Here is a 13,670-nt window from a genome sequence, read left to right on the forward strand (position 1 = left end):
ATCTGAAATAAGACTTGGTAAAAATGACAAAAGGAAACCTGTTCCGATGATGTGACTTTCAAGGTTGACAAGGAATTTTGCTGGAACGCTGGGACAAGGCGTTACAGTCAACCTTGTCCCTGGGTTGGTAAACAATAAATACAAAACCATTTTAACTGTATTATCAGCTTAAATCTACAGCACCCACCAAGCACGAGCCATTAACAGTTCCCAAGACAGATTGTCTCATAAAAAGATTTATTTTTTTCCAGCCCAAATTTACAAAGGCAAGTTACAGAGTATTGTATAAAAAAGAACCATGGTAATGTACACTTTACACAAACTCCTGAAGGGAGGGAGAAATGAGGAGAGGGGACAGAGATCTGAATTTCTCACACAGAAAGAAAATGAAGACATTGTAAACATCCTTGCAAGCACCAGAAGTGGTGCTTTTGGGAAAAGGGGTGTGTGGGAATGGGGTTTGGGTTGGCGGGGGTTTGCGTGACAGTGGGCGGGGTCGGGAAAGGACAAACGAGCGAGTGTCTCTGCATTTTCACAGGAGAATGTTCAACTAGGCACCAATTGAGACAACTGCTGGCCAATAAATATACTCTTCACCATGAAACAAATACAGTCCTGCAAAATACAAGAGCCAAGCACTTTCCAATATGTTGATAGCAAAACATTACTTTTCTGGCTTTTTCATACACTTTAGTATATATGATTTTCACTGGGCTTTGCTTACTACTGAGATAACATTACTACTCTCAGAGAGAGAACAAATGCACTTGTCACAACCATTGTTTGATAAAACTATATGTACTGTATGCAGCCTGCTGGTACTAAAAACCCACTGACTTTTAATGACAACATCACAGCTGCCTAGATTACCCTTACAGATTTAAGTACACGTCAAACACCACCACATTCAGCTTACTCATGTCAGCCATTCTTCTTGAAAATGCGTAAAAAGTCAAAATATATACCGTCCTCGCAAGCCTCCATTAGACGGGGCACTGGCAACTTATTTACTTGGAATGTCCAAGAACCTCAGAACGAAGTGATGCAGTTTGGTAACTGAATAGTGTCTCAACAAGCAGCTAACATCCGACGTCAGAGGGTGTTAGACACAACGTTAACTGGTGGTTTACGGATTTGACCATGTAGAGTATTTACTGAGAGAAACAGAAACGACAACAATAGGAACATTAAAAGTATAGAACCCCCCCCCCCAAAAAAAAAAAAAAATAGGAAGAAAAAAAATCAATAAAATTAAATTTAATGACAACATGGTCAATATTCCACTCAGATTATAATCCTTTAGAGGAACATTAAGACTGCTCATAAACAACAGCCCACACTGAACCTTTAACAATGCCCTATCCTGAATGAACCAGCACATCAAATCCAGCCCAGAGTGGATAATGTGCCCCTCCCCCAACACAGAGAAACCGAATCCCTCTCAAATCTATGCAAGTAGCATGTGTATAGAATTTCACTTACAACCCCTGAGGTATAAGAGAACTGTACTATAAAGCCAAGAGGGAACTCTGGTACAAGAGGACACGTCTGCAAATTAAAAAAAAGAAGAAGAAAAAAAGGGGACCACGTGTTAAGAGGTTGAAAGGAAAGCAGAGAGCTCATTGGGCAGCTTTGAGCCTCCCGACTCCCGTTTCGCTTTAGTTTACGATGTTCGTGTTGCTCCACATTTTGACTGGCTCACACTTCCGGTTGTTTTGTTTTTTGGAACATCTGATTGGTTCATGCTTGTAAAAGTAACAGCTGGATTTTTTAAATAATTTTCTTCTGTTTAATGTGCTAATAAACTGACCTTCCAGCATAGGCAACAACGTAACAATTAAAACTGCTGTCTGAGGCATCAGACTCATTTGCTCACTTTTAGACTAATCCAAAGCTAGCTGCTAGTTAAAAAAAAAAAAAAAAAAAAAACATATATAAAGAATCTGAGGTGGATGTGTGTTAAGGTGAAGCCACATGAGCAAGCAAAGCACCAAGAGAAATTTTAAGCCTTTTCACACTGAATATTAACCTAAAAATGACATTTGATTTTGTTCCAGTTTGTTGTCACTGCAACATACAACCACAGAGTTTGAAGACTTCACCTGTGAAACTCTGCCTGATCTCCCCATCAAGGTCATGTTGTTGTACAGCACTGCAGGGCTTTTAGCACGGCTGCTTTTTATTCATTTCTTTATTTTCTGCTCAGACTGCGGTCTTCACCGATGTGTTAAAATAGTCACCCTTTGACTTGATTTTTATTTTGGGGGAAGTAGAAAAAGCTGCAGGGAGCCAAATCTTCTCAACAAGGGAATGCGCTGGGTGCCAGAGCAGGTTATGCTATTTCCACCTCAGCATGCTACAGTAGAACTCCTTACTGAGAAAGGAATTCATGGTGTCCTAATGTTAAATGTTGTAAAATCAGAAGCATTACAGAAAGCAGCCCAGAAGTGCACCAGGGAATGACCCTGAAGGGGAGATCGGCCAAATTTGAATAAGTCCCGGAAATAACTCGTGAACTGTTGCTTTTGGAGCTGGAAGACAGCAATTCAGAGGTCTACAATGAATCAACCTGCGCACTGCTCGGTTAGGATGAGTGGAGATGTGAACCAAGTTTAAGGTCAAGCAAAGCCTGTGGGGGCAAATAAAGAAGCACACAAGACGTTCAGGAACTCCACAGCAACAGTGACCATCTGAGCGCATAATGGTAAACGCAGCAGTGAAAGCTATTTAACAGTTTTTTAAGCAGTTGCGTGCTGGGATAAATATAAACATTTATGCACATAAAAGTAGGATAAAAGTCTATATTACAGCAGAAAAATACATGAGTGAACTTTCACATTGTTTACAGGAAACAATCAAAACTTGACAAGCTTGAAGAAGCACAATCTTACAGTAAAACAAAAAAAACAAAAACACCAGAACACACACCAGCAGCCCGATGAGCGTGACGACGGAGCGTCCCGTGAACGGATTGCTCGCTAATGTGGCTTCACTGTTTGAGTGAGTGGCAAAAACGGAGGCGACCCCTTTGCAGTGTGAGGAAAAGATGACGGGACCGATACCAGCATCAGACACATTCGAAGATGAGCGCAATGATATGGAGCAGACGTGAAGGAAACATGAATAGTGTTTATTCTCCGTTGAGGTGTATGCGGTCCCTTCGCAGAACGTGACGACATCATCCCTGAAACACGACGTGAGGGTTCGAGGAGGATGGGGAAACGATGATGGAAAGTTGAAAACAAAAAAACAAAAACTTCAGTCTCAGGCTCTCAAGTCTCTGAAGAAAGCAGCTGCTGCCATATTCCCTCTCCCCACGAAATATAGCCAAAAATTTGTCAAGTTAAGGATATACTGTTGTTTCATGGCATACGAGAAGCCAAAGACAGAGTTGAAAACAATTTCAACGTTAAATCATTTTTCTTTTTTTCTTTTCTTTTTAAACAGTCTTTAATTTAGTTTGACCCCTCTTTCCCATCAGCCACCCAACTTCCTAAAATCCCCTGCCAATTTCTTTCTGCATGTGACAAAAAAAGAAAACAAGAACAAAACAAGAAACAATGCAGTCCAAGGAGAAAAAAAACAACAAAAAACAACAACAAAAAGCTGTTCTGGCAGTCCAATAGTCTCTTTTTGCATTGCATTTGTTGACAGTGCAAAGACTAGATAATCAGCGGGTTGGTGTTTCCTCTGCGTGACAGGGCAGAGTGATGGCTTTGAACCTGGGTTATATTATCAGTTCTGGTACAGACCAAGGTTTGGAGAATTTGGGGTCTTTAACGAGAGGAGGGGGAGGGAGAAAAAAACAACAACAACAGCAACAACAGTCTGCCTTTCCTTGGGACAGAAGAACTAAAAAATATAGATAGAAACACCATTCAACTGATGTCTAAAAGGTAACACCCGGGAGATCTTGTTCTCATGTGATCCAGTCATATGAATCTTTGCAGGGTTGAGGTGTGACGGTCAGGTTTTCCTGTGAAGGATACAAAGAAAAGAATTTATTTACACATATTACAATAAAAAAAAGTGTGTGGAGAAAATACTTTACACGCATCTGTAACTCAGTTCTACTTGAGGTTTTGCTGATCACAAAGGGTGTAATTTGTGGTGCTGTTTAACTCTGGTGCATTATGCATTAGGTATCTTATTTATATAAGTGAGGTGGACAAAATAGTAGAAACACCTATGCGTTAATGTGATACAACTTAACAGTGACTACATCCTAAAGAAGCTTGATACAGACATTTAACATCAAAACCTTTTGTGAGAACTGCCCTTAATGTTAATACAGGCAACGCATTTGCAATGGAAGAACAGAGGCATTTGTCAAATTCACTGTAATTTGACTGAGCTGCCACTAGATGTCAGTGCAGTCTGCAGTGGACTTGTGTCTTGGGCTCATTCAACACCTCTATTATCAACACCATGATCCAGTTGTCCTCAGAGGACCTACTTAGGAATGGATGAGCTGAGAGGCTAAAAGTGCTGCATATTTGACTAGATTGCAACAGAGAAGTGAGGGCTTTGTCTTTCTGTTTTGTTTTTTTGTTTTCTTACAGGTTGCTGCATCTTTCTGAAAGCCATGACATATAAAGCCATGACAAAGAAACATACAGTTTTACTTTTAAATGACATTCTACATCTCTGCACGTACTCCTAACTTGCTGCCTGAGTTTTTTTAAGATGAGCTGCTGTGTGACGCACATTATCTGCCACCTGCATTTGTTTGAAAATGCTGCTCTCGGTAGGCTTGTGTTTTGCCTCCCTGTCGGTTGCTGGTGGTGGGTACAAGGAAGGGGTTGCTGCTTGATGGCTGACAAGCAAGTTAAAGTATATTTCCTTCTTATGCTCGTTTTTAGAAGACCTGATGGTCACATGTTTAATTTACTCTAACAGTCTGCTGCATCTGAAAGAAGTGAACATTGTATCTACAGTGAAATGAGATGACTGATTTACCTGTGGCGTAGGACAGGTCATATTGCAGGGGATATCCCAGGTGGTGGTGAGAGGGCATGATCCGCTGGGAGGGTGAGGATCGCGGTCGGTCCACATCTCGCTCCCTCTCCCGATCCCTGTCTCCCGAAGCTCCCCTGTCCTGCTCTCTTTCCCTGTCGTGGGGTGGCTTGTCACCTACTGTGGGGGATTTGCTCTTGTACTGGCTGGTATGCAGATGTAGGTTGTCCAGGGCTTTCGAGTCTGTTGCCGTTTTGGTGACAGTAGGGCTAGCACGAGATTTGTCACTGCCTTCCTCGGCTCCGGCAATTTTACTCCCATATGGGGAAAAGGGATAACCTCCAGGTAGATAAGAACCTGAGAGTGACGAAGAAGATTAGTGATCCACATATTCAGGTTCATATGGAGTACAAAATGAAAATAAATACTGTTAAGATTACAATGCAATAGTTACACATTGGTAACTAACCACTTAGTTGCACAGCTCACATATCTCTTCACTAGGGATGGGAATCGAGAACCGGTTTTCATAGAAAACTAGTTCTCAGTAGACCAATTCCTTGGAATTGTTAGTCTGGCTATCCCCTATCGATCCCAGTTATTGGTTCTTGCACTTGCCAAAGCAAAATCCGTGCGGTGATTGCTTTTTTGTGCTGGCTTTCCTCTGTGCTTTGTGCGGTGAGCTTTGTTTTTTACTAAGAGAAAGGTCTTAGAAATATATGTTCTCATTGGTGTGTGGGGTTGTAGCCTCAGGTTTATTTTGTTAAATGGTGATTATAAAACGGTGGGTTTCAACTATTTTACAGAGTGACATTAAAGTAATGTAACAAATAGTATAACAAATTACTTTTTCTCTTGGAGTAATTAAGTAATGTAGTGGATTACTTTTAAGAAATAAAATGTAATAATGACTTTGAGTCACGACTCCAACACTGATCACAGCAATGAGGGTAAAAGCTTCAACAAAAACGCACAAACATTTGACCCACAGCATGCAATACATTTGCATGAATGTAATTTTGGTGGCGACTCTAAAAACAGAGCGAATGAGAACCCAAAAGACAATCAATAATAGAATCAGAATCGCTAAATTCTTATCAATTCTCATCCGTACTCTTCACTGACATCCACGTTGGTATAAAAACACTACTCTTATTTACTCTACATACAGACTATAATATTTGGGCTATTTACATCAGATCCTCCAGGAATGTGTGGATTAACACAAATTCAACCATGCTACTAGTATTTATAAGTGCAAGCAATGCTGCAAAATGAAGTGAGTGCAATTTTTTCCCCACTCTACACCATTTTCAACACATGTAATTTTATTGATAGCCTCTTAGGGAGTAGAATCATTCGTTGACTTAAATCATGTAATTGCCTTGAAAATTACTCCATTGCCATGCTTCATTTCTAACAAACTGTACCAAAGGACTGCAATTATTTCATGAAGCTATTAAATATTACCACAATTACCAGTAAAACAACACAAAAAGTGCTGTTTTTATGATGGAAAAGAAGAAGAATCAACTAAGCAGAAAACCCTCACAGATTCAGCCAACAATTATAAACTCAGTTCCAACAGGGTGCTCAAATGAATCTTTACATAAACTGCATTATCAAAAAGTAAAAGAGCAAAAATTCTCATTTTTTCATGCTACATTTCATAATTGCTTGTATTTGGAAGAAATCCAAGGTCATACCTGGGTAATTCTGCATCATGACCGAAGGCATTCCCCTGTATCCAGGGTGGTTGGGGTCATAGCCTTGTCCGTAGGGGTAACCATGCATGTAGGGCATGTAGCCTTGGTGCTGTGCTAGTGGTGATGAGAACTGCATGTGGGGATTAGAACGAGAGTCTTTGCTCATAGCACGATGATCTTCAGAAGTGATTCTGGGATCACTGCTCTCTTTGCTGTCCTCCTTGGGCCCACTTTGACTGTCCTTGGGCCTGGGCCTTTCATCCTTCAATTTACGATCATGTTCCCGGTCTTTCCATCGAGCATGTTGTTGCTGGTGCTCATCTTCTGCTTGAGACTTCTGGCTCTCAGGGTACTGCTAAGGGCAGAAAAGAAGCTCCAAGTCATCTAAAATCACTATTACCATACTAGAGTGGTGCATACCTCACAAAGCATTATCACAACAGTTTTACAAACATATTCTAGCACTGTTGAACTGGACTGCTACTTACCTGTCTGAACCACATGGCCTGCTCCAGCCCTGCCTGACCTCTGGATTCAAGTGCTTGCTTGGGATCTTCCTTTCCATGGTGACCTCCTTCAGTCAGCTTCATCTTTAGTCCCTCAGGTTGTTGGGACTTTGAGTCCTCCCCCTTTATGGTTCCCATGGATTTGGAGGTGGGCTCAGAGGGGGAATCCCTGGATTTGCTTGGTTGCTGCTGCGCCTTTCCAAGGTCTGACTGACTTGGGGTTTTGGAAAGGCTCGGCGGCATCAGGCTTTTTTGTTTCCACTCATCCTTCATGGAAGATTCTCGCTCTTTCATGGCCACATCTGACTTCTTCTCAGCAGCACGATGCTGCTCAGCCATCTGTCGCTGGCGTTCCTCATACTGTTGCCGGTAGGCTGGGTTGGTGCTCATCAGGTAGGCTTGATCAGGATGGTATGCGTACGGAGGGACGTAAGCATACTGGTTGTAGTACAGAGGCTGCATGTACATGTTAGATCGCTGTTGGATGACTGAGGGTTGCTGCTGCTGTTGTGCAGGAGCAGTGCTGTCAGGTTTGCGATCTTCATGAACCTCAACCTTGACTTTTTCCTCAACTTGATCCTGCTCATCATCCCTTTTAATCTTTACCTGACCTTCAGCAGCTGTTGTACCTGGATTGGGCCCACCAGGACTGGGGTTGACATAATTGGGTGAGTAATAAGTGTCATACCCGGGATAGTAAGGAGAATCTTTGTTAGGTGTCTGATTTGGAAACAGTGCCTTTTTGACACTTTCCCTGATGGCTTGGTCCTCTGTCCTGACTTTAACAGCTTCTAGTTTCCCTTCACCATCTTCACCAGCATCTGAAATGTCTGAATATGCTGGGCTGTTGGTTTTGACTGAAGAGTTGTCAGCACCATTCTGGTTCACTACGTGAAGTGGCGTGAGAGTCTGTGGCATCCCACTACCATCTATTCGACTGGCAACACCAATGGATGGGCTTGGGGCGTTGTCAGAAAAGCTGTAAATCTTGTCGGCTTCAGCCTTTATACTGGCCAAGCGACTTTGATGAGTTTCTGACGAGCCGTTAAGAAGCCCTTCCCCCTTATTCCCCTGATCGCAAGGCTCTGAGTACGGAAGCTTTCCTTCCTCCAGTTTTCCTCCCTTTCCTGGAGGCTTGGGGCTATCAGCTTCCTTTCCACCATCTTTTTTCTTTTTGTCTTTCTTCTTCTTGTCTTTGGAGCTACTGGAGGCAGGATCTCCAATGGCAGGGGGTTTAGGCTGTGTGCCTTTCATTTGGGGACTCTTAGGGATTCCTTGCATCATTTGGGTAAGCCCCGGGGAAGAATTTGGGTTTCCAGGAGGAAAAGAGTAAATCTGCTGGGTTGCTGTTGGGCCAGGGCCAATTGGCCGTGGTGACTTCAAGTTTTTCTTATCTGTTTTTGCACTTGTGTTAGCCTTTTTAGACTTTTCCGATCCTCTCTTATCATCTATACCATCGTTACTAGCCTCATCTGTGAGGCAAGGCCCATCCTCACACCCATCCATCGGTGTACCGCCTGTTTCAGCATCCGTTTCAGCAATTTTCTTTTTACTCTGTTTTGAACCAAACTTGCCAGGAGATGGAGAAGGACTTTGAGCATCAAAGTTCCTGCCTTTTGGAGTGGCTGAACGTGCTGGAGACAGGCATCCTTTCTGAGAGATAGATGCTCCATTACAGTTTCCTGGTTCAGGATGGAGAGTTGAGTCCTCCCCATATTCGCTGTCACCATCTAAGTCCAACTTAATGTCATCATCATTGTGAGCGCGGGCTTGGTGGTACTTGAGACCGTTAATGTGCTTGTACTTTTTGTTGCAGTTAGGGTGTGGGCAGTCAATAAGAACAGGGGAAGGGCAGCTACGATCGAGGGGAGGTGGAAGTGGCTCAGTCTTAATAGAAGGGATAGGAAGGCCTGTAGGTCCCACCCCTCCACTGTTGGAATTTGTCCGCATGCGTTTGTTGCCTTTTGTGTCCTCTGAACTGGAATTAGGTTCCATATCTGAGGTTGGCTTGGTCTTTCGTTTTCCGGCTGAAGAGGGACTGGCCTTGATGTCCTCGGTGTTGCTGTTTGGTGGGGTACGGCGCTCTGATGGTGTCTGACTGCCCCTCCGACCCTTGCTGTTAGAGGCTGCGCGTGTCTTATTATTGGTGGTGCCCTTGCTGTCTGATGAGTTGCTGTTTTCGTTGAGAGGAGTGTTGCTATTCGGTCTCATTCGTTTACCCCGACCGCGACCATTCCTCATCTCCAGATCACTTGTAGGGGATTCACAAAACCTGCAACAGTGTTAAAATATCTCATTTAGATTTGTATTGTCAAGTGCCAATTATCAACATTATGGTACATAATATAAAGGAAATTCGACTAATGATTTTTTAAAATTAACATTGTGGAAACTTAATACTACTACTTCAATCAATACCTCATTCAACTTTCATTTTATTATTTCACACCATTAAATTACTCTAAATATAATTGGCTTTATGACAAGAACAGCCTGTCAAGAAAAATGACAAATCTCATCAGCGGTGCAGTCAGTTGTTTTCGCTTAATGGAAATCACCCGTGTGTAATTAAGATGTCACAAATGATTTTATGATAAATGCACTTGTATCTGGAAGGCAAACCGCTGTTGCCCTCATTACTAGGAAAAAAGGGTCAGTTTCTGGCAACTGTAATGCTCTCTAAGGACCTTTAAAGCAATGGTTTTAAAGCTTTCTTTTTTGTTCTTTTTTAATCTCTCCACAAACAAGCTGTAGGGTTGTGCTTGGCCAGACCAATATTAAAACTATTGTGAGGATTACTTGTTTATATTTTCACTTGCAATGTCATATACAAGGTTATCTAGTCCCATTGGTAATAACTTTAATGGCACGGACAATAATGGCGGAGAGTTAAAGTTACAATAAACAATGTCACTCATACTAAAATAGATACACTATTGTCCCCCTCTTTTTCCTCTTGTAACATAATAAACTTGATATTTGGTGCTGAACAAGTGAGTAAGCACTTTAAATAAAACAACATGACATTCCTAATGAAAGACATGTAAGCAACATTGGAAAAGACAGCCATGAACATTCGAGCTGCTTTGGTAATCAAAACACGCAGTCATTCAAATACTTAAAATAGCAGTTTGGCCTTATCTCTCCATAACAGTAATGCAATTATCTTCAGCACGGCAGTGAAGGTTAGCAGTCTGTGACAAAGTCAGACACAGGGTTGGTATGACTCACAGCTTCCCCTGCAAGTCTCTCAAAAAAATTTCAACCTCAGCAGGGGATGTGAATATATTGGTAGACTGACTGGTACTGGAATTTAGACACATTACAAGCCCAAGTTTACATTCAGTCTGTTAAAGGCTTTCTGATTTATTCATGGCTTGTCCCTAATGTGGTTGTGCTGCAAATGCAAGATTATCTCAGTCCAAATGCAGCACACCAAACAACATGTACTGAGCATTATTGTAATATACTGTGATACATTAGTGTTATACAGCCTCTTGTTGTTTTCCATTAGCACTGGTTTATCCTTGATTTCATTTGATTTTTTTCCTGTTGCACTTAACCATGCATTTCAAATATAGATTTATATTTACATTTAGATACAGTGCAGGTGTTTCACATGAAAGCGAGTGTGCCTGGTACAATCCATACACTGTGTATTTTGCATAACAAAGGCAAATACCCAGAAATTACAACAACACCTCGTGCTACCACCCACATAACAGTGATCTAAGAAATTGCAGCCGTTGTGATAAAGAATGTTACAGCGTTGAGGAAAAGCTGTCAGTTCACTGAGTGGATTCTGCAATCTGGCTAATTAGAGTATCTTTGTATCTTCTACTACTGCCTCCTGGGACATCAGCTGTTTGCTAATGAATCCTGTTTCTCCAGGCTCAACGTAAGGACTAACATGTACTCTGTAGGTCCAGTGGCAAGTTGATGCATTAGGTTTTATATCCTCAAGTCTGACTCTGCTACAGCACATTTATATCAAACAGAATATGAAAAGGTTAAGAGGCTGAGCACCAAATGTTGGAGAGTAAATGTAATAGTATGCAAACCCTGCTTTCTCTAATAATAATAATAATAAAGAATTGCACAGAGCCATGCATCTTACCTCGGGGGAGCCCAGTCATGCCGTGTACAGTCCAACAGGGTGCCCACATATGTCTTGTTTCTCCAAGTAACATTGACCACTAGCATGCCTGTAAAACAAAGGATCAAAGATTTACATATTTATCTTACACCACCTATTAGAATACATTAAAGTGGATAAAATACAGCGCATATACAAAACAGAATATTTTACTGTGAAATCCCTACATAACAGCAAAGTGCAAGGAAAATGATGCTACAGCCATAATGCACTGTGTTAATCTTCGCTAAAGGGTGTCATATGGAAGACAGTTTTACAATTCAAAGGATCCTTTTTTTAATCTTCTTCACACAGTAAAGCCGTGGGGGCAAGACTGACTGATATCTTCTAAATGACTTGGAACAGACTCAGCTGCAGTCGGTATTGTAAAACCTGTAAAAATAGACACTTGCAGCAGGTCTCGCTGAGAACGATCGCATAGATTTTACCGGGAAATACTCACACAACACCCATTCGATTTAAATAAGCCATCTCAAAGTACAAGAGAGTTCCCTGAGGGACAATTACTTAGATGCAACTATTTTCTGCAAAACTTCTATCTCGCTTTGTAGCCCAAAAATTGACAACCTTGGAGAGAATGTAGAGGCAGTACCACAGCTTATAAAAAACAAGCAACAAGCTCCTGGGCTCAACAGATTTCAGTGAGGATGGCTCATTCTGACAGACTGTACATGAATGTGCAAAGAAAGCTACTTGACTTCAGTGGCATTGCAGCAATCTGTCACACTTAGAAGCTTCTAGGTTGCCTATTTGGCTCATGTGAATATCGTAGCATTCAGTGTGAGCTACACAATCCCACTTGTGCTAAGTGTGACACCTGAGCTCACGTTTTACAGTCTAAAATGAGAGATTCTAACATTAGAGATAAAATTAAGATTCGTTTAAGATTGCATTAACTAAAATCCTTGTACGTGGATGTTTAACTGCGGGAGTATGTTTCATATTAATTCAAGCCACATTCCACACGGCGGCTCCTGCTAAAGGTCGTTTTAAATGGACGCTGCGACGGGAGGCAAACGAAGAATAATCCGAAGATTTGACCCGTAAATTCAGAAGTGAATCATCAACCAAACGGCTACAGTGGTTCAGGAGCAACAACTGTGCACAAACACATTCTGAATTTATTGCCCACACCATCCCCCCTCTCTCTCTGCTGGTGACCTCAGCTTGCCACTTCAGCACTGCAGAGAAACTGGAGGCTGCAGTGAGCTAACTTATCTAATGGCACAGGAATGCTGGCTGGCAGCTTCCATCCCTCCGAACATTTTATTAGCTTAGGAAACCTCTCTTGCTCACCCTATTTTCCCTCTCTCCTTCACCCTCACCCTCATTTCCTCTTTTCAATGGTATAACCATCCCTGGCTTACAATCTTTTCCCCTCCCACATACATACACACACACACACAGTTCAAGTCACAGTTCAGACCTCATTTTTCTCTTGCTGCCTCTGGCATAAAGCAGCGAGTGTATAAGGCATTTATATATGTTTACAGGAACCTGCTGACACTTGGCTACAAGTCTCTTCCTTCAATCTATGGCTCGAAAGCATGAATGTTGGGTCCAGGCAAGATCCAACTGCAAATGTCATTTGTGTGTGTGTGTGTGTGTTGCGTAAAGAGAGGTTCTCCAGTTCAGATTTCTGTCACATTAAAAGAACCCAGACCTTTTCTGAAACGCCTTCAACAGCACCCTCTCCCCACCCCCCCTAAGCTCTCCAAACACTCCAGCACAAAATGGCTCTGGCAGCTGGTCGTGGCAGGATGTAAATCAAGGCAGGGCAAATGAATGAGTGGCCTTTCATGATCTGCAGGATATAGCCTTCCCAGCGTTCTCTAGAGAAGGGTTTAGAAATTACACCACGAGTTGTTAAATGATTTAAAATTAGCATTTGGTCTTTATGTTTGACTGTGTCTTCAGTCGCTGGAACAATGCATGAGCTTAAGTGGGAATTAAGTGTTAGTAATGCCAGCAGCACTGATCGAGACACTTAAAAGGGAAAAAAACATTCTCAGATACACATTTCTTTGCCATTTGCTTGAGTCAATAAGAATTTTGACACCACCGCCTGGAAGAGAAAGCGACACATATATTAAGCAAACAGCTTTACACAGATTTACTAGAGCTCAAGCAAAGTGAATGAGTGGTATCTCTAAAACCGTTTTTGAGCCACTACAAAGGTTTTCCATCACGACTCAGGTCTGAGCTCAGTTATCAAGGTCTTTGACAATCTTGTTCTGAAGAAATTCCACGCCGCATTTTATCTTGTGATAAGCATCGCTGTCTTGTTGGAAAATAAATCTTAAGCCACAATCTATTTGACACTGGCTGTTTTGCATGAGATTTTCC

At 41.9% G+C, this 13,670-nt stretch overlaps 1 protein-coding gene across 4 annotated transcripts in view; it reads right to left on the reverse strand.

The window, feature by feature from the left end:
• Positions 1 to 220: 220 nt before the first annotated feature.
• Positions 221 to 13,670, reverse strand: part of znf609b (zinc finger protein 609b) — an 81,629-nt gene continuing 68,179 nt past the window's right edge. For 3 of the 4 annotated variants that reach the window (XM_085166454.1, XM_085166437.1, XM_085166428.1), the window contains exons 4-8: positions 11,286 to 11,373; positions 7,151 to 9,440; positions 6,663 to 7,017; positions 4,960 to 5,313; positions 221 to 3,976 (exon numbers count right to left, since the gene is read on the reverse strand). In XM_085166454.1, the coding sequence (XP_085022580.1) occupies positions 3,933 to 3,976; positions 4,960 to 5,313; positions 6,663 to 7,017; positions 7,151 to 9,440; positions 11,286 to 11,373 (3,131 nt within the window). In that variant the 3' untranslated portion in view covers positions 221 to 3,932. The remainder of the gene's footprint in view (positions 3,977 to 4,959; positions 5,314 to 6,662; positions 7,018 to 7,150; positions 9,441 to 11,285; positions 11,374 to 13,670) is intronic. The other variant, XM_085166443.1, reaches the window with a different exon arrangement.

Source organism: Neolamprologus multifasciatus, chromosome 1 (genome assembly GCF_963576455.1).
Source record: "Neolamprologus multifasciatus chromosome 1, fNeoMul1.2, whole genome shotgun sequence".
In the NCBI taxonomy this organism is placed as follows: Eukaryota; Metazoa; Chordata; class Actinopteri; order Cichliformes; family Cichlidae; genus Neolamprologus; species Neolamprologus multifasciatus.